The 23,467-nt window shown below is 37.8% G+C and overlaps 1 protein-coding gene and 1 long non-coding RNA gene across 6 annotated transcripts in view; one reads left to right on the forward strand and one right to left on the reverse strand.

Annotated features, from left to right (window-relative positions):
• Positions 1 to 15,345, forward strand: part of RBBP8 (RB binding protein 8, endonuclease) — an 80,590-nt gene extending 65,245 nt beyond the window's left edge. For 2 of the 5 annotated variants that reach the window (XM_055080743.1, XM_028479902.2), the window contains exons 15-19: positions 2,584 to 2,724; positions 6,626 to 6,695; positions 10,502 to 10,598; positions 13,362 to 13,515; positions 15,026 to 15,345. In XM_055080743.1, coding sequence (XP_054936718.1) covers positions 2,584 to 2,724; positions 6,626 to 6,695; positions 10,502 to 10,598; positions 13,362 to 13,515; positions 15,026 to 15,123 — 560 coding nt within the window. In that variant the 3' untranslated portion in view covers positions 15,124 to 15,345. The remainder of the gene's footprint in view (positions 1 to 2,583; positions 2,725 to 6,625; positions 6,696 to 10,501; positions 10,599 to 13,361; positions 13,516 to 15,025) is intronic. The other 3 variants (XM_028479899.2, XM_028479900.2, XM_028479901.2) reach the window with 3 other exon arrangements.
• A 2,361-nt stretch (positions 15,346 to 17,706) lies between these two features.
• Positions 17,707 to 23,467, reverse strand: part of LOC114484402 (uncharacterized) — a 79,466-nt gene continuing 73,705 nt past the window's right edge. The window contains exon 3 of the long non-coding RNA XR_003677254.2: positions 17,707 to 22,450. This is a non-coding gene — a long non-coding RNA (uncharacterized lncRNA). The remainder of the gene's footprint in view (positions 22,451 to 23,467) is intronic.

A 23,467-nucleotide genomic window follows, 5' to 3' on the forward strand; every position in this document is an offset into this window, starting at 1 on the left:
CAACCTAAGTGTCCATCAACAGATGAATGGATAAAGAAGATGTGGCACATATATAAAATGGAATATTACTCAGCCATATAAAGAAACGAAATTGAGTTATTTGTAGTGAGGTGGATGGACCTTGAGTCTGTCATACAGAGTGAAGTCAGAAAGAGAAAAACAAATACCGTATGCCAACATATATATGGAATCTTTAAAAAAAAAATGTTCTGAAGAACCTAGGGTCACGACAGGAATAAACTGCAGACGTAGAGCATGGACTTGAGGACACAGGGAGGGGAAGGGTAAGCTGGGACAAAGTGAGAGAGTGGCATGGACATGTATACACTACCAAATGTAAAATAGATAGCTAGTGGGAAGCAGCTGCATGGCACAGGGAGATCAGCTCTGTGCTTTGTGACCACCTAGAGGGGTGGGATAGGGAGGGTGGGAGGGAGATGCAAGAGGGAGGGGATATGGGGTTATGTATATACGTATGGCTGATTCACTTTGTTATACAGCAGAAGCTAACGCACCATTGTAGAGCAATTATACTCCAGTAAAGATGTTAAAAAAAAAAAGTAAACCTTAACAGTGATTTATTGTCTTTTTATAGTAAATGATGCTTAAATAACTTTCTTCTTAAGAAGATGACTTTGCTTTTTAAGATTAGTTTTTTCCTGGGACCAGTTCCTGATAATGTTTTCCTCAGTTTTGTAGAAAAGGGAAAAACAAAGTATGACAACTTTGGCTTCAAATTTATCTAGTTAATCTAAGAAGATGATAGTTTCCCAAATATATTGGAAGCAAGTATCGTATGGAGGTGAAACTAGAACTTAAACTAATAAGTTTAACTAGGAGTTACACTAAAATTACCTAGATAATTTTGACTAAGGTGTTGTGAGTACTATTGGTGAAAAATAAGTCACTCCAGTAATGTAGAGGATTAGAACAACAACCATTTTCTTATCTTTCATAGTTTCTGTGCCTCAGGAATTCAGGAAGGTCTGGGCTGGGTGGTTCTATCTCTGGGTCTCATGCAGTCATAGACAGACGGTGGCTGGAGCCGGAACAGCAGAGGGCTAGACAGATGGGAGATACTTCGCATCTCTCTCTCTCCTTACTCAGTCTCAGGGCTTCTCCACATAGTCTTTCCACATGGGTTAGCTTGAGCTTCCTCATTACTTGGACACTAGGTTCCCAGAGTGAGCATCCCCAAAGAGCAAGGTAGAAGTACATGGTATTTTTATGATCTGGACTCAGAAGTTGCTCAGTAGGAGGAGTTCCAGGATCACATTATAAGAACAGCAAATGGAATAGGAGATATTGTTGAGCCCATACTTGGAAAAAAAACAGTCTGCCCATTTTACCCATAAGGTAGATCTTTTTCATACTTAGAATTGGTTAAAGATGAAACATACCATTAAACTCCCAATTACTACTACTTCAAGTCAAAAACTGATTTTTATATCTCTGTGTTAGACTTAGTAGATGCTATGATAGAAAGATCAATAGGATATGGTCTCTGTCCTCAAGCACTTTACAATCAGAAGTCTGACCCGCAAAAAAATAAATCATTAACTTATTGTGATTTACTAACAGCATACACAGAATGCTTTGGGAATGCCTAGCATACTGCCTGGCACATAGAAGTTATTTTTACTTACAGATTTGACCCTCAAAATGAAAAATGAACAAATGTTTAATCATTCAATAATTATATCAAGACACAGTTCTGTATCAGGAATTGGAGATAATAGTGAACAGAACAAAAGTACCTACCTCGTGGAGCTTACATTGTAATAGGGGAGAAACAAACAAGTATGATATGCTAGATGATGGCAAGTGCTAGGGAAAGATAAAACGGGGTGAGGTGCCAGAGTCTGCATGGGGGGAGGTGGTAGTTACTTTATATAGAGTAATCTTGGTAGGCTTCAGTTTTGTCACATTTGTTAGCCAACTGAATCTATTTCTATTTTTAGTAAACTGGTGTTTCTAAAAATATAATTATATAATGGAAATGTAGTTAGTACTCTGAAGATGAAGTTAGCATTTTGCATATCAAATATGGAATTGAATTCATTATTTCTGTAACACTGAATTTCCAAGTGTTAATGATAATGCAAGAAAATACTTTTTTGCTATCACATTAGAAAACTAAGCAGGTAAACAAAACTCTATAGAGATTTTGATGTCCGTTATTTATACAGTTTATTTAAACTTCATATTTTTCACCATTTATTATGCTGTGTTTTCTGTTCCTCACCATTTATTATGCTGTGTTTTCTGTTCCTCACCATTCCTTTTGGTAGTTCCTTTTGGTTTAGTATGAATTATATTGATACATGAGCAGATAGAGAGAAAAATACTTTTTAACATTTATAATGACAGTAACAAAAACTAGCATTCTCTTGACATGAGTAAAGGACATTTGAAGGCATAACATAAAACCTCTATAAATGTGCAGTAACTACCCAGGCTTGGGGTTTACTGTTGCCTCATACACATCTGAATTATTTTGTGGCAGTTCCTACAAGTTTCACATTGGTCTACATAGAAAGCAAAAAGCTTGCTTGTTGCCTAAGCCAATGCTCTTTCACACAGATGGAGAAAGAAAAATGAATGATAGCTTGGAAGATATCTTTGATCGGACTACACATGAAGAATATGAATCCTGTTTGGTGGATAGCTTCCCCCAAGTAGCAGATGAAGAGGAGTTGTCAACTGCTACAAAAAAACCAAACTGTAAGGCAATTTCCTTTCTAATTATGGTTTTTCCAGTACACTGAGTTTAGTAAATTAAGTCATCATGCTTATTAAACAGAGGCTTAATGAGGTATCTTAACCAAGTTTCATGCTTCTTGAATAAATTTTTTTCCAGTTTTTTTTAAAGATAATTCCAGATTAATAGAAGAGTTACCAAAAATAGTTCAGAGGGTTCCTATGAACCTTTCACTCAGCTTATAAAAGTTTTGAGAAAATTCTTTGTTAAGTGATACCATAATTAAGTGAATTATTGTAATTGAGTGAAAAGAGGAAGTTTTGCAGAAAATTCAGACCCGTTTCCTGCTTGAATACTTTACCTTCCCAGATAAAATACTATATCTGCCTTCTTCAGATCTGTTTTATTAGAAGCAGTAATTTATAATGTAGGATAGCAATCAAAAGAAGAACAGTCTAAGTGAAACTGTTAAGTAGATAATCTGAATTGAAAATTAGTTAAAATTCTTGCTAAATATCTCATTTTCTTACTGTGAGTAAAACGGTCATAATTTTTAATTTAGGGCAAAGGTGGTTTTATAGTGGCTTAAATGAGCACAACTTCTGCTATGACAGTAGTCAAAGCATTGAGTATAAATCTATCTTGATTATGTTTTCCTTGTGCTTTTTAAAGTGACAGCCCACAGGATGAGACCTTAACCAAAGATACATATAACAGCATGCTTTTGTTTGCTCAGTCCATGGCAAAAACTTGATCAAGCAAATTTTGTGATAAAAATTCACAACTGTTCAATTCATTTTTCTCCACAAGCCCTTTGCAAATTGGTTTCACTTTAAAAAAAAAGATATTCTTTTATAAGGTATAATTATTAATTTCTATCTTTTTTTTTTTTTAAGTTGCTTTTCACACTGAACATCCCAGAATTTCTTCTCACTTAGCTTTTGTGGCAATGCTGCACTGCTCTTCTGATCTCTGGCAACTTCTGTTTCCTAGAGTATCCCCAAGACACTGTTTTCTTCCTCACACTCATTTTCTCTCATGCTTTTATTAAATTACCTCTGAAAATAAAACTCCAAATCTGCATCTCTAGTTTGATTTCTCCAATGAATCCCAGCCCTGCATTTCTTAGTAATCCTACTTTTGTGTCTCTTCAACAGCTTAAACTTAAGATATCTAAACCAAGTTCCATTTATTTCCTACCAAGTGACCTTTCAGACTTTTTTATTTTTCCCAGTCACTCAGGCATAGAATTTAGGACTTTCTGTCCATTTATTTCATTTTCTAGACCCCCATATCACAAAATTCTACCTAGTCTTCCCTCATAGGAAGGAGTAGATTTCGGGCAGGATATCAAAAGCTCAGTTCTGGACATGTTAGTACTTACTAGATATTCAAGTGGAGGTGTTTGTAGGCAGTTGACATGTATCAAGTTTGGACAGGAAATCCAGAATTTAAAAAAATGATTTAGTGGGCAGGAGGTGAACAGCAAGTAGATGGAGCTGAAAGTCATGGCACTGAGTGAGAACACCCAAGAACTGAATATAAATAGAAAAGAGGAGTATTTCAAGTTCTGACCTCTAGGGTATGGCAACTTTAGAAGGTTAGAGAAACAAACAAGAAACCAGCAAAGGAAACTGAGGAGGTGCAGCCTATGAAGTAGGAAGAACGTGAGAGTATGTGCTGTTCTGTAAGGCAAGTGAAAAAGATGTTTCTATATATTCATTACTCCCAGCCTCATCCTTTCTCTTCTGAACCTCAGACTTTATTCCAATTACATACTGGACATCTTATAAGCACCTCAAAGTTAATATATTCCAATTAGAAATCTTAATTTTTCTACCCAAATTTGATCTTCCTCTGCCTTTCTGGGTTTCATTAAGCCTCAGTAACTATCCTCCCATTTACTAAAATGGAAATGTGGAGTCATATTTGACTTCTTTCACCTGACCTTCATGCCCAGTCTAATACCCTGGCAGCACTATCTCCAAAATATATTTCATAACACTTCACTTCTCTCCATCTCTGTAGCCACTGCCTGGTCTCAGCCACTCTGATCTATTCTATTCCAGGCCTCCTAACTGGTCTTTTTATGTATCTCTTATCTCTAGCCCAGTCTCTACAGAGAATTTAAATTGATTTAGTTTAAATTTAAGTTGGATTGTATTCTTGCTTAAAAATCCTTCGATGAAAAGAAGATATTTGAATGGCCAATAAGCACATGAAAAGACGATCAACATTCTTGGACAGTCAGGGATGGTGATAACACTTCACACCCCCAGAAATGGTTAAAAAGATCGCTAACATCTAGCATTAGCAAGTGTGAAGAGCAGCTGGATCTCATGCATTGTTGGTGGAGTAGAAAATTGACTATACTTTGGAAAACAGTTCAGCAGGGGTTTTTTAACAGCTTTATTGAAGTTGTCAGTTTTTTGTAAAAGCAAAGCATATACCTGTGTTGTGACCCAGCAATTCCACCCCTAGGTATACACCCAAGAAAATTGAAAACATGTTCACGGAAAGATGTGTTCAAGAATGTTCATAGCAGTGCTATTTGTAATAGGTCAAAACTGGAAACAACCCAAATGTCCATCAGCAGGTGAATAAATTGTGGTATACTCATGATGGAATACTACTTCACAACAAAAAGGAGGGAACTACTAGACTCATCAACATGGATCAGTCTCCAAAACCTATTGAGCTAGACAAATGCACAAGTTGAAAAAGAATACATACTATATAATCTCATTGATATGAACCTCTAAAACAGACATAACTAAGCTATGGTGATAGAAATTAAATCAGTGATTGTTGGGGAGGGGAGAGACATAAGAGAACATTCTTGTGCATGAGAAACAATGGAATAGGAAACTTTCATGGGAATGTTCTCTGTCTCGATTTGGGTAGTAGCAGTTACACTGGAATATACATCTGTCAAAATTCATCATAGTATACTTAAAATCCGTATATATAAATTATGCCTCAATAAAGTAGATAATATTTAAAAGTCTTCAGTGGCTTCCCACTACACTTGCAATAAAATTCAAACTCCTTCTCTTGGCCTCCAAGTCCCATCATGATCTGGTACCTGCCCACTCCCCCCACCCCACCCCCACCCCAGCCTCATCTTCCCCAACACTTCCCTTTTTTGCTAAATCTCAACCACACTATCCTCCTCTTACTTCTTATAATGTGCCAGACTTTTTGCCATCAAGGACCTTTACCTAGAACATTCCGCATTCGTACCTCTTCTCACGGCTGACTTCTCTGTATTCATCAGTTATTACCTTACATGTTCAGGTAGCCTTAGCTGTCTGCTTGCTTAATGTCTGTTTCCCTCACTGCAATGTAAACTCCATGAGGACAGGAGACCTGGTCTCTCCTGTTCTACATTTTATGTCCAGAACCTAGCACAATGCTGAGTAAATTTTGATTATTTGAACAGATGATAGCAGTTAGCTATTTGAGTCTAGACAACTTGGGATTCACGTCCATGGGCTCTAGTTCTTATTTTGTCGCCAATATTCTGATAAAATTTTTATTTCCTAGTTATCAGCTACCTTAAAGACACATTATAAAAATCAACAGGACTAATAAGTGAACAGATTAAAAGCCATCTTGTTATTGTTTTTTGGTGCCAGATGATAATGGGCATCTGAGTTCTTTTAAAGTCTAAAATACTTTTATAGTTACGATTTTTATCTCTATAGTAATTCTTAGGTGAGATAATCAGCACTCTCCTTATTATGCAGATGAAAAAGAAAGGAAGGAATTAGTTATAGAAAATTTAAACTAATTGTCTAGGGACCAGAGTATGAAGCCCAATAAAAATAGAAGTTTTGGTATATGTCCTTTTTTTTCCCCAAAAAAGCTAATTATTTCTAAATAAGTTCTACATTGTTTGTGGTATGATTGTTTTGTTTATAGCTCCTGGTGATAAACAAGATAAAGTCAAACAGAAAGCATTTGTGGAGCCATATTTTAAAGATGATGAAAGGTAAGTTGGCCTTGGTTAATACCAGCAATGTGATTGGAAGTACCACAGAGCTATCTTTGTCAGAGGATCTCTGACCTACTAAAATTGCTACTTTGGTTAAAACAGAATCTATATCATTTACTTTATGACCATAACAAAAATGGAACTCAAGTATAAAAATGACAAATTTTTTAAATAAGGAAATTTTTTTTTACCACCACTACCCTGTTTTGGACAGTGATGACAGTTATTTTCTCTGCTTCATTATAACGTATTTTTATTCTTATCCTATTTTATTGTGAACTTTATTTGAACTTCAGGAATTTATTGAATACTGTAACTTGTATATAGTACAGCCTTTGGGTGGCAGGCCTTAGGCTGTGCTTCAGAATTATTTTATGAGAATTTTTAAATTAAAAAATTTAAGCATCTTGATCTTATACCATAATGCTACTTTCTGCCTTTTATGCAAATATGCAAATTCTCTAACTTTCAGTCATGTACTATTCATTCTAGAAGTGAATTAAGGCATGGCAGTTTATTCAAAAAAATTTTATGTTTTCTTTAAATTATGATGTTGGCAAATTCAGTCACTCAGTAAGTAAAGTTATTGTTTATACGTTGGTCAAGAATTTAGAAATCTGACAGGCCAAGATAAATTTCTACTGTTGTCTAATAGACAAGACTCTAATAGATAAGAGCTGTCATTTTGTTGCTAAATGATTAATTCTTTCCCTTTGTTCACCAGTTTTCCAAAGAAGTAGTACCCTAGCATCTCAAATGTGACTAGAGAGTGTCTTGTTTAAGTATCGTTATGAACTAATGGATTTAAATGTTTGATGCATTTCAATCCATTGCATTTATCACCCTTATGATACTCAGATTGTCCCATCTTTGCCCAGCAGAAGCCTCTTTGAATGGACACTGCTCTAGCTGTCTTTCATAGCTTCCTTGCTCTGGTATGAGAAGATGTTCTAGGCTCCTGCCATAGGATGGAATCTGTCATTTCTCCAGGAGCCCTAGTTTAACAGTATTTAGGCCGTAGTCTGATTGCTGGGGTTGCTCATTGCTCCAGTTAGCCATTGTTTCTGGACCTTTTAGGTGGACAGAGTTAGAAGTAAAGTTTTTGTTTCATTTTGTTTTTTAAGATAAACTACATGTGTTCATACTGATAGCTTCAGTTCAAGTTCAGGACTACAGGATTTCTCTGTAACCTTCTGTGTTACATCTGTATCTAGTTCCCCGCTTACTGAAAATCCCATCTCTCAGTGCCACTAACATCATTCTTCATTTAACTTGATTCCACAGAACAGTCTCAGAATAATTCAGACTATCACGAATAACATGATTTATGAAAATGGTTTAAGACTTTTTTGAGTCTTTTTGTCCTTATGATATATCCCATCAGAAAGGTACAGTCAAATCACTGTTTTCAGGCCACTTAGGATAATTATTTTCACTGTAGTTGTGCCACCAACCCAGTATCCATGTTTGCGTTATTTTGCTTTTGATTTTTTAGAAATGGTTTTTTCTTTTTATCTTTAATTCTTTCTTTAAAATTAAGGAAATTATGTATATGATACCAGAGGCTGCAAAACAGGATATATTCAGAAGTCTGTCTTCTATTCTGAAGTCCCCTTCATTTTGATAGCTTCCTATTCGTATACACATAACCATTTGTTAAAAATTTATGGTTTTCCATCCATTTTAAAAAGTAAAAGCAGATTTCTATCTGTATATCTTGAAATTGATGTAGATGTAGATAATTGTACTCTCTCCTCTATACAAATGGTAGAATGCTATATATGCTTTTCTCTACTTTGCTTTTTTCATTTAACTATATGTCCTGGAAATCACTCATAGTAGTATATAGTGATATTCCTCATTTCTTTTTTTAATTTCATGGTATTTTGTTGTTTGTACCATAGTTTATTCCCTAGCAATGAGCATTTGGGTTGTTTACAGTTATGCTAGCATGCCTATTGCTACAGTGAATAGCCTTGTGCATTCTCTTTTCAAATTTTTCCCTGTGCATCTTTGGAATAGATTCCTAGAAGTAAGATTGCAGAGTAAGAACTGTCATTTCAGATGTTTCTAGTATAGGTTCACTAACTTTTTTTTTTTTTTTCTCCTATTTTTGGCTCTGTCGGATCTTCATTGTGGCATACAGGCTTCTCTCTAGTTGTGGCGCACGGGCTTCAGAGTGCTTGGGCTCTGTAGTCTGCATCATGCAGACTCTCTAGATAAGACGTGCGGGCTCATTAGTTTTGGCACGCAGGCTTAGTTGCCCTGCAGTATGTGGGATCTTAGTTCCCTGACCAAGGATCGAATCTGCATCCCCCGCATTGGAAGGTGGATTCTTAACCATTGGACCACCAGGGAAGTCCCATAGGTTCACTAAATTTTAAAAAAATACATGAGTAGTTTTATTTATTCTAAAACCATTAGATAGCTGGAGATGCAGGACGTGGGTAAAGATGTAGGGATAGTATAAGTCTCAGAGTTAGTGTGGTCCCTTTCCCCACTGAGAGTACTAGGAAACCCTGGGAAGATGGGTTGTGTTATGTCAGGGACAAGAAGCTTAGTAACCTTTTAGGTGATGCTTGATGTCTACTGCAACTGCCGGTCTACTAGTGGATTCCCTGCTGCGTTATAGTACACTACAGAAACAGAATAGATTCAGAGGAAAGGATATGACTAAATTATATTCTATATAAACCTAAGATTCCATAAACGATTTGAAAGAAAGTATAGTCATGGCAATATTTTTTTATCTGTTGTTTCTTGGTCTTTTTTAATTTACCGGTTGCTCCAGAGAGTTGTTGGATTTAAGCACAAAAAGGACCTATATAACCTGATATGTTTTGAAATAGAGCATTTAAAGCTTTTTTTTTTTTTGAAGAACAGTACTTACCAACTACCAAAATACCTCAAAGGAGTAGATGTGTTACCAACAGGTCATTTTAAAAGTCAGTTTTTGTGAGTCAGACTGTTTAAGTTCACTGGTGATGTTTCTATTATAAACAAATGTATATGGTGTTACATAAGTCTTCATTTACTTGTAAATTTGGAGTTTTCTATATTGGGCTTTTTAAAGTAGGATGCAAGTATATTAATAAAGAAATGTTCCATGCTTCCTGATTGCTTTTTCTTACCAAAGAACTATATACCTCATCAATCCATACCTCAGTGGCTTTGACCCTTCCTAGGTTTCCAGTGGTTCACAATAGAATCTTTGTCTTTAAGGACAAGCACAAATGATAATTGTGCTTAATATTTTGAAGAATTTAAGGTAGACGGAAGCAACAAAAGAAACTGTTGGAGAAAATAGTAAATGACATGCAAACAAATGAATTTGTTTTTTGGGGAGGAGTAGGTTAGCCCTGATTTATGGGTTTTTAGTACTAGAAACCGAGTTAACAGGCAGTATTCTCTCAGTTATGTTATAGAATAGCAATTCCTGAGTTTAATAATACAGCATTCCTTTATGATTAGATTATTTTATATTTTACCTCCCAACCTAATAATTATTTTCAGCCAGCCAGAGGCAAAAATAGGAAGTAATAGTTATCTTTTTCAGTTAGAGAAAAATATCTATAAAAATACCTGATATGTAAAATACTATATAATACGTAAAATACTTTATATTTTAGTGGAGAGTGAATGAAGACATGCTTGTTTTTTTTTCACATTCTGAGGAAGCATTTCAAATAAAATGAATGAATGTTTTGGGATTATTTCTCCTCTGGATGCTCACCTTTGCTAATTTAAAACCTAAACCAAAGCTCTCTATAGTAACAGATAAATTTAATTCATTTTCCCCCCAGAGAGACTAGCTTACAAAATTTTCCTCATATTGAGGTGGTCCGGAAAAAAGAAGAAAGAAGAAAATTGCTTGGACACACATGTAAGGAATGTGAAATTGTAAGTACTAATGTAAATACTGTCAATATTTACAATAATGTAAATATGGGTTTTTTTAAAGATGGCTTTATATGCATGATTTAAAAATCACATATACAAACCGTATTTGTATCTAGAAACAAGTTTGAGCCAGGAATAACAGAATGAATACATCAAGTATACATACTGGCTGGGACCTGAGAGATATAGATGAAAACAAAAGCCCTCAATTTCTCTTAGATTCTCTAAGTGAATCTGGAGCCTAAGCAGTAGTTCTTATTTCCAGCTTAAGACATTTGTGCCATTTGTCTTTTCTATATTTATTTGTATATCTTTTAATTTTTTTACCTTGTGTTATGTTATAGCAGAGGCTCTAATACATATACTATTTGGGCAAAGTTTTGACATTTTAGTTGGAAACTTGGCTATTTTATTTTTTACTTAAACACCAGCACTCTCAGGAAATGAGATGTACTCATAATTGTTTTTTTCTAAATAACTGGTACAACCATAAGCTCTTTTTTTCCCCCCATTTTCCTTTCTAAACAAAATGTGATGAATAGGCTCTACTTCATCCTTAAAACACAATTGTATTTTCCTTTTATACATTGGGTGTCTTGGACTAGATAGTATATCTTGAAGTAGATTGTACTAATTTTCCTCTTAATAAATAGTGCTAGGCAGGTTCTGTGTCTTTTTGAAAATTACTGTTTTTATTTCTTCCCTTGCTGTCCTTTAGCTGTTGGATACCTGCTTCCAGCAATGTACTTCCCCTTTTAAATTTTCTTCTTAAAAACTATGGCTAGAGAATTTGATAACCAAGCACATTAAAGTTATGTATGAATAGGTTACAGTGCAGGTAAGCATTTGGTGAGAAAAATGCTGTCATATACTAACAGTGGGAGTGTAAATTGAGATCACTATTTTGGAAAGCAGTTTGGTGATACAAGCAAAACCTCCTCCTGTATCATGAGTTTTCATAACACGAATGTCTCATGATTTCTTAATTAAGGAATATGGTCTATACTAAGTAAACCTCCAGTTTTTAGTTCTAAGTAGAACTATTACTACCAGTGAGAAAAAAGCTCTTTTGCTGGAAACACTGTTAATTTGCTTTCCTTCTCTCAGGAATCATTTTTTGTGCTGTTATCCAGTCTCTGAAAACACTGTTTCATGCATTTTATTACATTTTTTCAGTTTTTTAAGGTAGAGAGTAATTCTGTTCCCTATTACTCCCTCATGACCAGGAGTGAAAGTGCCAGTCCCATGTATTTAAATATTGTCTATATGCTTACAATTACAGTTCCTATATTTTTCCCATTGCCTATTCCACATGTGGAATATGCAATATACATGTGGCTAATAGTCACCTCAAATTTCACGTGTCCTAAAGCAAACACACAGTTTCTATCTCCAGTTCTCAAACCTTATCTCTGAGCCTTTTTATATGTCCATTCTTCTCTAGTTTAAACCAGAGATCTTGTAGTTACCTACTTTTTTCTTTCATATCTCAGTAATGGATCTATCAGCAAATCCTATTGATTGTACTTTCAACACAGCAGTGAATGATCTTTTTTCCAAATGATCTTTTTAGAATAAGTTAAATCATGTCACTTTTCTGCCCAAAATCCTTAGTTGTCTTCCTCTCTAAGAAATGGTATCAAAGCCCTTATCAAGGACAGCAGACTCCCACCCCACCTCCTCTCTGACTTAGTATCTAACACTCTTCCGCTTGCTTGCTGCGTTAACAGCTACACTAGCCCACTGTTGTTTTCAAATATGTTGTAATTTGGTGGCAATGTTTCTCTAACACTGACTGATAACCATGATTCTCTAAGGGCAGTTCCCAGGCTAAGGTAACAAAGGCTTATATTCATGGCAATGAGAATGAAGAAAAAGATAACCCTCCCCCAAAAAAGTTTCAGAGATATTCTAAAACCTTTAATTAATCTATGTAAAAGAAAAATATATTAGAAACCTTTACTTCAAAAAAATTCTAGTCCTAAGTCTGCAACTTTTAATAGGTGGTATCTTTGGTGAATTATCACTTTGATTTTCAGTTCCTCAAGTGTAAAATGGAATTAGCTGGATTATGTGATCCTATCATCTGTGTTCTATTAAACTTTACACTACTGCTTTATTTTCCTTAGATCTAGAGCTTGAAGACCGGTATAGTTTTCACATAAAAGTTTTATCTTTCTTTGCATGAAGTTCAGGTTCTTTATGATCACACTTGCAAAAACATGCCTTTGATCCTAATTCAAAGATCTAGTTTAAAAGGGGAAGTCGTGAAGCCTACAACATTCAAAGCTAAATTTTTATTTAAAAAAACTGTAGTGAAAGGAAGATTACTTCAAAACACACGTTATATTCAAATAACAATTGAGAAATGTGCTATTCAGAGTGCAGGCCTTGGCCTTCTTGTTACTGGTCTGAGAAAGATGAAGAGTTTGCACCAGTATATAAATCAGCTGTACCACTAAGGACGCTGTAAAGTTCAGCTGGCATGTTTTTTTTTACTTGTAAGACTTTACTGATGCAGGAAGCAGTATGTTTTTTCACATTGTGATAGAGGCTCCTTTATGGAGCAAACATTTCACAGACCAGCACTAATTATCATTAGTAATTTATATAGTAATTTACTTAGAGATAGTATTATTTACTAATATTATCATCAGTGAGAATTCAGTTTCCTTAGCATGCTGAATAAGTCGTCTTAGCTTCTAGCTTATAACCAGTAAGCATAACACTCCATTTATTATTCCTAAGTGGAAAACTCACCAGTTTTATTATCAGTATTATGCAGATTTTCCAGCAGAAGAAAGAGAAAAGAAGTTGGCTTCCTGCTCAAGACACCGATTTCGCTACATTCCACCCAACACACCAGAGAATTTCTGGGAAGTTGGTTTTCCTTCCACTCAGACTTGTATGGAAAGAGGTGAGAATACAGACTGTAACATTTTGGAACTTTTTTTAAAAAAATACTTTGTATACCCGAGTCTAAACACTTAACTTTTTCTCCATGGTTCTCTACCTTCTGCTGTAAGTTGGGTGCCAGTTTTGTGACATAAATACAATTTTGTAAAGATAAAGGCTTAACTTTCAACTCTTCAAATAACTTCATTGGAATCATAGGTTGTTTATAAGCACTTTAATGGGATTGTGTATACATTATCCTCCTTTATCATTCAAATTTCAGAAATTTCTGCTTTATCCAGTCATCAAAATGACTTTTCATAACTTTACAAAACTTGCCAGCAAAGTTATATTGTTGAAAAGCATCTTTTTTTTTTTTTTTAAAGAGACTACCCTGAATTTTAGATGTTAAAACCTCACTATTCAGAATGCTAATTATTTATAAAACATATTTGAGTAAAAAGGACTTTTGTTTGTTTGGGAGACTGTTGACATGCAACTAGCCCCTTCAAATACATCACTTACATTTAATGTAATTTGAGAACGTATGCAGCTTTAAAGCTCCAGATATTTAGTGATAAGTTTTTCTAAAAGATGCAGGGCTTCCCTGGTGGCGCAGTAGTTGCGCGTCCGCCTGCCGATGCAGGGGAACCAGGTTCGCGCCCCGGTCTGGGAGGATCCCACATGCCGTGGAGCGGCTGGGCCCGTGAGCCATGGCCGCTGAGCCTGCGCGTCTGGAGCCTGTGCTCCGCAACGGGAGAGGCCGCAACAGAGGGAGGCCTGCATACCCCCCAAAAAAAAAAAGATGCAAAGTCTCTTACAGCTATTACCATACTTCCACTTTCCCCATTAACGAGTCCTCTTTGACATGATGTCTCTGCTTGGTCATCATATAGAATTAGTCTGGAGAGAGCCTGTGCTTGTACCCCTAATATGGCCTAGGGGTATGGCAGAGCAGAATCCTCCCCCTGAAAACCACGTGAATGGAGACACCTTAGGAGAATCGAATAGTCTGAAGAATATAGGGACATGTCATCTCAACAAATAGCTACTGAAAAGTCTTTGATAAGCACCTGGAATTTATCATAATAGTAAAAAGTTCATGTTTACCATTTGTCCCCATTTGCAACCAATGGGAGGCAGAATAGGAAAGTGCTTAAGTGCTCTGGTTCTGGAGTTGGATCTTGGGCAGGGCGCCAGCTTTCCTACTTCCTAGCTTTGGGAACTTGAGCGAGTTATCAAACTTCCCTGGGTCTCCATTAGCTCTGCTGTGAAATAGGCATAGTGGAAGCTGCTGCAGAGGAGTGTGAGAGTTATCCTAGATAATGTATACAGCACATTTGATAAATGTTTGCTGTTGTTTTTAGTATAAATGAGAAAATTGATGCTAAGTAGTGAAATCATTAACCAACACAACCAGCTAATAGAAAAATCATGTGAACTTAAAAGGCATTAAATGAGACAGATGTTTACTGGATATATGCTGAAATATGTTGCAGATATTGTCTCTAAACTTGTGATTTATTTTTAAGGTTACATTAAAGAAGATCTTGATCCTTGTCCTCGTCCAAAAAGACGGCAGCCTTACAATGCAATATTTTCTCCAAAAGGCAAAGAGCAGAAGACATAAATGTTGAAGCAAAAACAGGAGGGATGACAATATTCTTTTTATTTATAGTTAAAGTTGGTATTAAACATTGATTTTTTTTGATCTTCTGAAAACTGATTTATAAATCATTTTTCTATTGAAAATGTTTTGAAATAGCATTTACCCATCACACAGATGACTATTTAAAAATGGATGAGTTTATGTCATATTTTCTTGCTTTTGCACCTTTAAAATAATAAGGTGCTTTTATTTTGCACTCTAAGTTAAAAGTTGTTTATTACTTTATTTGGTAATACCTAATTACAATTTTGAAAATATGATAGTTGTAGTCTGATTTGTTGCCTTTTGGATCTTTTACTCCATCTTCCCTTGGTATTCACATTCAGCAGTGACTTCATGTTAACATAGATTTTTATTCTCTTAATCAAGTTGCTCTTATGTAGGTCATGCCAATGTCTGGCATTCATGTCTTTTAAAAGGCTAAATTTTAATAATCCTTTTAACTTTCCAGCTTCTTTCTTTCATTGACTTGAAATGAAGTACTACTCGGTAGTGAATTCCTTTCAAGGTGACTACAAATACCAACTTTCTTTCCTTTGCCACGTACTATAAATTAACATCCTCTGATCATACTATTCCAGCTCTTCACATGTTTTCTTTTCATCATACTTGTTCTTCCTAGTGCAGTTTTCAAACAATGAGTTCTTCTCCGCCCACATGTTCAAATTCAGTTAGTTGTATTTCTCTGGATTGACTAATGTTGTGAACTTCCAATTTGTGAACAAAATAGATTTCTGTATTTAGCAACTTTCTACTCCTCTGGAACCTAGTGTGTCTGAGTCATCAAGATGACTGACCACATCTGTGTCACCTTTTCTAGTGGCATTTTGTTTATCAGTGTCTTGTGTATTCCTTTAATCCAGATCTTGACAGTATTACATAAGCAGGAGTACATGACACACTGAATGGAATGCCTCACTAAAATCTAAATAACCTTATAGATATAACCTTTACTTCTCAGAGTTTTAAAAAATCTGTTTAGTCTCATCTTCCTCATTGATCAGGGTTCTCATGAATAAATGACATCAGTTTTATGTTTTCAGAGGGGATTGGAAAAGAAATCACTTATATTTAGTATCTACTTTTACGTTAGACCCTCTTTGTACATTGTTTGGCTCTGAATGTGATTCTCAATTTTTTTTTAATGGACCTATCACAGTTTCTATGCAGCACTTTTCTTCTCTTCCCAAATTGTTTATCCTGTTTGATTTTTTGTTCTCTGCTGGCAGTCAACGAATCTCCCCCAAATAATAGACATTCATTGGTCACTTAGTATATGCCAGAAACCGTATTACACTATTCACATAGATTTTTCTCTTTTAATCTTCAAATAATCTTGTGAATTTATGTATCAGCTTAACACTAAGCTGCAAAAAAATAGATCCAAAAAAGATTAAACAACAAATGACTAGTTTTCTTTTTCTCACATTAGAATGTCTGGAGATGGGCAGTCCAAAGCTGGTCCATGCCCTTGTAAACCCAGATTTCTTCTAGCTTTCTGCTCTTTCATAATTTGTGTGTGGCCTTCATCCTTGTGACTATTAAATAGTTATGCCACCTCTGGAATCATGTCCATGTTCTAGGCAGGTAGAAGGGAAAAGAAAAAGGCACATGTCATTTGTTTTTGTCCTTCTTTAAAAAGTTTTCCAGAAGGCCCCTCCCAATAACTTTCCCTGTGTCTCAATGGCCAGAATAGTCACTAAGAGACACCTGGATTGGAACAGGGCACCACAGGATATGCAGTTAGACCTGTATATCTCCAGTGATCTGTTTTTTTTTTAAAGGTAGCCTAAGCAGAGACAAGAGATTGTCTACCTGATAGTGGCTTGACAGAAATCCAACCCTTTAGCCAGCATTTTTCATTTTTCCTCAGTAACCCTGTGAGGTTGGATAAACTGAGGTCTCTTCATCTGCTGTTGACCAGCTCTACCTTTAAATGAAGTAATGTAATAGACACTTTTTAAAAACACTTGAGTTAGACAGATGCATTTAAACACAGAACTGCAGTTTGTGATTTAAGAAGATATATGAACGGGCTTCTTCATTTGTAAAGCACTATATATGTTAGACAGTATTTTCATACAAATATGTATCAATCACTGTATGTAGTTACATATAGTTTCAGGTTGTCTGTGAGCTTTTTAAAGTTGAAGACCTGTGATTTAAACTTTGAAAGCATGCAGAACCTCAACGTCAGCACTTCACATTGGATTAACACCTTTCCTGCCTTTGACAGACAGGCATCCCATTTAAATCATTTGAAACGTAAGGTTGTCAGAGGCAGCAGTTTGAATGAGTTAATCATAGGTATCCAAATGTATATGGAAGATACAACATGCTACCTTGAGAAAAGAACAAATGAAGCAGAAGAATATTCTTAACACCTCTCACATAGTGAAAAATTTCCCAAAGTCCAACTGGAAAGGCAGCTTAACATATTAGTAACTCGATTTAAAATTGCATCTAGCATATGTATTTAAAAACTTACAGAGAACATTCTTAGGCCCTCTAAAACAAATAACTCTGAAAAGATTCTTGCCCAGATCGTCTTTAATTTATAATTTAGTTGTCAAAAAGGAATAGTGTTACGTAAACCAAATAACACTAGTACATTTACTTAAACCTTTATCAAGCACTTTTATCTTTGCCAGGTATAATGCAAGTATCAGAATCAGGCAAATTTTGACAAGTTTATTCCAAAGGGGCAAGCTTTTAAAGAACACACCTAAGAATCTTATTCACTTATTCCTGACATCTTAACAAGCATGAGTTTAATTTTGAAAAATGCCACTTCAGAAATAAGCATTTAAAATACATCAGGTTTTACCACTGTCTATTCTCAGCAAGCCTAGCAGTTTAAGAGACACCTCAAAATCTTTCTCTTTGCTGAGCTGATGCTGTTAGAATGGCTCCTTGGAAAACTGAAGTGTCCTTACACTTGAATCCTTTAGTGTGCATTTAAGGAATCAGTGAAGCAGTTGTCTACTGTCAAACCAGCAGAGGCCACAAGAGAGCTATTTTTTGAGAATATTCAGTGGAAACTAGGGGCTGAATAGGACTATCATAAAAGAAAATTTGTGGGACAAGTAGGATATAAGTTGGAAACCTTTGGTACAGTCATGAGAGCTCACACAGCAAAAACAAGCTTTCAACATAGCTATTGTTGGAATAAAACAAATGGCAGCGGCCATAATTCATGGTCCTGAGAAAAAAGATAACATGGACTTTTATACTGGGCATTTAGGGATACAAAGAGATATGTGAAATCTATTACCCAGTGGGAGACCAGACATAAACACACAAAGATGCCTAAGAGGTCAAAGAAGCATGGACTGAGTGCCAAAGAAATGCTAAGGATAATTAGATCTTGAACTGTGCCTTTGGATGAGTTATCCTACAGAAGGGACAACACAGTCTAAGTTGGAAATGAACCTGAATGTGAAAATGCTAAAACACTAAGTCAGAAGGAGTGCTAGACATCATTCAGTTCTGGCCCCTCCCTTCGTAATGAGGAAACAAGCCAAAAGAGAGTTAGTGACTTGCCAAGGTCCAACAGGCTGGAACTAGACTGTAGTCTGGGACCTCAGTCTGGTGCTCTTTCCCCTTCCTCGGTGCTGGGAAGCATACTTCCTACAGGTATATTGGGTTGGCCAAGAACGTTCGTTCATAAGCCGCTACGGAAAAACCTGAACAAACTTTTTGGCCAACCCAATATTACAGCTAGAGAGTAGGGCTATGCGGTATTAGTAAGAGAGACAAACTCGTGTGTTAAAGGCAAGACTGAAGGGTTTGGACTTGAGTCTGTAGGCTTGTGGTTTTCAAACGATTAGTAGATGATCCCTTTTCAAATTAAATCTGTCTACAGAGAACCTCAATATCTTAAATGCACACATTTATGTTAAGAATTCAAACTTGTCACCATATAAATCCAATCAGTAAGGCTAGATAAATACAAAATTCTGAGATGAGTTACAGGTGGTAGGTTACATCAGCCTCAGCATCCATGATGATATATTAGTCAAATGCTTGCTGTGCCCCAATTCAATTAGAATATCTGGATGTATGGTCTAGGTATCAGTGTTGTTTTTGTTTTTAAAAGTTCCTTAGATGATTGTAATGTGCAGCCAAATCTGAGAACCACTGCCCTAAGTCATTGTTACAGGCTAGTTCAATGGTATTCGAACTTTAGTATACATCAGAATCACCTGGAAGACTTACTAAATCAGATTGCTGGACCCTAAAGTGAGAAGGGGCCCCAAATTTACTTTTTCACATGTGATACTAATGCTGCTAGTACAATAACCACAAGTACTTAATCATAAAAGTCACCCGGATGCTTGATAAATAGAGATTCTTGGGCTCCTTCTGTGGGAATTTCGATTCAGGTATAACGAGTTTTTTTTTTTTTTTTTTAAGTTCTCAGATTATTAGTATGAGTCAAATCTAAGAAATATTGCTTAAGACAACAGGGAAAACTAAATAGCAACATGATAAGCTTTCAAACATCCCCTGACTGAAAATATTGACTTGGGTAGTAACGTATTAATTTATATATAATCATCAGGCAGCAATATATAATACATAAAATGGGGTTTTTTTGGGCGGGGCGGGGCAGGGGGTAGTCAAGCATAGAATCAGGTGTGCAATAAAGAAATTTAGTAATATTCCAAGCATGAAGAACATTTGAGCCAAGAAGGTGGCAGTAGGAATCGGAAAGAAATTTAAGCAATTGAATGATTGTTACCAGAACTGTGGCAGCTGAGGGAGGATACAAAGATGAATATGACAGTTTCTCCTCAGTGAGCTGATAACCAATTCAGTGGTAACAAGGGACATAACGATCAATTGGATGGGGTCTCGCACTGGAAGTGGGAAGAGACCCTTGTTTTACACATCATTTATAAATGTAAAACTATTAAGTAGGAATACATTCATCTCTAATTCTGAAGTGAACTTTCACACATTAAAGAATCCAGCAACAGTTACATAGTGGACATTTGCCCAACAAACCAGTTTATGAAATCATAGGCCAGATTATAGGGCAGTAACAACTGGCCTCTAGTACTCTTTCTAAGGCATTTCCCTCATATATGTTACTCTCCACTCAAATTCAGGGAGGCCCATTATCCAGTTGAAGATTTGTCCAAGAGGTTTTCTTTTGTACTGATCCTTCTATTTATTCACTCAGATAATCATTCATTCATGCTGACTCTGGACCCTTTCAGTGTTCTTAAACATTTCCAAAGGTTTGCAGGAACTAATAAGAGATGAAACTCAGACCAACCTTAGACCAGTTTGGGCTGCACCCCGCAGGCCTGCAAGCCTTGTAATTGCCCAGCCTCGAGACTGAAGAAAGAGCCCCAAGGCAGGGACAGAGACAATGATTTATTGGATAGGGGATCCTACCCGTCCAAAACAAGGGGTCACCCTACCATGTAGGACAGACAACAGGCAGGCCACGGCAACCATCTTTGCTAGTCAGGGGAGAAGGAGGCTACCATTTATAGGGGGATATGACCGCAGGTTGGCTCATCAGTTACCAGGGAAACTAGCAGCTGGGGCAGGTCCCTCCCAGCCCCTCAGGGCAAAAACCGTCTCCAGGACAGATGTTTCCCTTTAATAAACTAGCAGCTGGAGCCGTTCTGGCCTAAAGACTAGAACAATCACTAGCTGGGGCAGAGGCCAAGCACGTTCGTGTGAGCAGGGTGTAGGTGAAGCAGGGACTGGTCGGGCAGGGGATGTACAAAGAGCAAGGAACAGCCACCTTGAGCGGCCTGGCCATACACTCCACCCCACATACCCTGCATGACCCTTACAATCTTGGTTCACCCCTCTTCCGAGATATCCCTGGGGTCAGGTACGCAGTGGTGCCCCGCAACCAAATACCGCAAATGCAATACAGACAACAGAAGCTAAAGAGCATCAAGAGTGCAAGAGGTGGGCAAACTTCAGAGCCAGGCAGCTCATCAGGTCAAATTTTCATGGAATTCCAGAGGACAACAACAGCATCTCGCTGTAGTTCCAGCAATCGAACTCATTTCGCAGTGAGGCCACACCACTGTTGCCCAGTCCACAAACAGATTCCCTCCATTCAGACTAGGGACAAAATGTAAGATGTTTTAACAGGCACCATACAGGGAAGGTCATGACCATTAAGCAAAATACAAGCAGTAACAGCATTCTGAGATGACACTACCTTTGCCGCCATGCCGCCATGCCCTGGCCTGCAGTACTATCCTGCTTGTCCACCCTCAGTCCTCAGAGCCAGTGCCGAATGCTGGAGAGGTGGTATAACAACTGACCACAGGCTAATACAATGGTGCCTTTCTCCAGTAGGGGGCCTGGATTGTTTCAGCAGTCTCAGGTGGGGCTGGGTAGAAGACAGGTGAAATCTCTTAAGTCCCTTTCGAATCCTATTCCTCATGGGGCGGGAAAAGCAAACCACCGGGGACTTACCTGCCAGTCCCAGGGCCATTTTATAACGTGTTCCTGGGGATAGACCCTGTGGCGAGGGCAAAAGTAAGTTACTGTCCTGACCAATAGCTGGCAACGGTCCTTCAGTGGCCAACAGGTGAACTCGGCTTGTGTTGACTAGTTGCTTCTGGGTTATCACGGTGTAGGGACTGGGACAATTGCTCCTGGGATGTGTCACATGTTGAGAGAGCCGGTTTCCCATCTCGGTTGTTAAGTAGTCCGTTCATAGCCCAGCAGCAGTGGGGTAATAAGGAAATGCCAGTGTACGTCATTCTTAATTGGCTCATTCCTGAACTTCATGGCCGGTAAAGTGGGTTCCTTGGTCACTATCGATGTCCGTGGTGGGGTCCCATATGTCGTACACAGCTGTTCCAGACCCCAGATAGTGTGTTTTTGTGTGTTGCTCGATGACTCAGGTAGGCCTTATGTAATGTCCTCCACCTGCTGTAACTCATTGTTGGCAGCACAGAGCTGTTGTTCCATCACACAGTATCGTTGCTCTGCCCCCCCCTTCCACAGCTGGGACCGGAAGCCCAAGAGTACCCTTTCATTATTTTGCCGCTGCCTCAGGCCCCCACCAAACCCTTCTGGGTAACCGGCCACATTCAATTCACAAGCCTGTCCCTGAGTTAACATCCCTAAAGCTGGTGTCTGCAATTGTTTAGGAGTGGTGGGTCAGGGGTATGCTTGCCTTACCTGACCAGATAACACCCAATTATTTGATAGCGAATCCAGGTCCTTGCATTCTGTCTGTATTCACCAGCCATCACCCTGCAGTCAGATGAGCCACGAGCACGGGGCTGCTACCTTTAAACTGGAAAGAGACTGAGGTTAACAGGATATCAATATAACGGAAGAGAAAGACATCTCTCATAGTAGTCAGCTACCACAGCGCCCCAAATGCTGGTGGACAGCCACCTTGGGACTTCCCCAGCAATGTTCCATTCCCCGTCCTTATTTCCCCACATCTCAGGGCTCACGGGAGTTTCCTCAGCCGCTTGGCTGGCTCACCAATTGTTGGGCTGCAAGCCGTGTAGTTGCCTCGTCTTGAGACTGAATAAAGAGCCCCGAGACAGAGACATCAGTGACTTATTGGACAGGGGGATCTTACATGTCCAAAACAAAGGGTCCTGGAGCAACACTCCACCCCACCAGGCAGGTAGGCAGGCCATAGCAACAATCTCGCTAATTGGGGGGAAGAGGCTACCATTTATCGCGAGACTTGACCTCAGATTGGCTCATCAGTTACCAGGGAAACTAGCAGCTGGGGCAGGTCCCTCCCAGGCCCTCAGGTTAACAACCATCACAAGGGCAGATGTTTCCCTTTAATAAACTAGCAGGTGGAGCCATCTGGCCTAAGGACTAGAACAGTCGCTAGCTGGGGCAGAGAGCAAGCACGTTCGTGTGACCAGGGTGTAGGTGAAGCAGGGACTGGTCGGGCAGGGGATGTACAGAGAGCAAGAGAACAGCCACCTTGAGCGGCCTGGCCATACAGACCATCGATCTATTTCAATAAGATATCTGGGAGGAAAAAAGTGGTCTCAAAATAAGGGTGATGTGGATTTCCAGTGATCCTAACAAACCTTAGTCAGTAATTCTTGCAAGAGAGAGGAGGGCAAGCTAGGGAAAGCTCCTAAATTAGAGCAGGGTATTCAGGTTTCCAGCTGGGAGAGATTAAAGATCACCTTTAAATGCCCTAGAGAGCTGCTGAAGCAACAATGGCTGGAGATACTAAGGTTAGAGAGAGAGAGAGAGAGAGAGAGAGAGAAGATGCCAACAGGTGAGCTGAATTCTGCTAACGGTATTTCCCTGGGGAAGGAGGCTGAGAAAT

Source organism: Physeter macrocephalus, chromosome 19 (assembly GCF_002837175.3).
Source record: "Physeter macrocephalus isolate SW-GA chromosome 19, ASM283717v5, whole genome shotgun sequence".
Lineage (NCBI taxonomy): Eukaryota > Metazoa > Chordata > Mammalia > Artiodactyla > Physeteridae > Physeter > Physeter macrocephalus.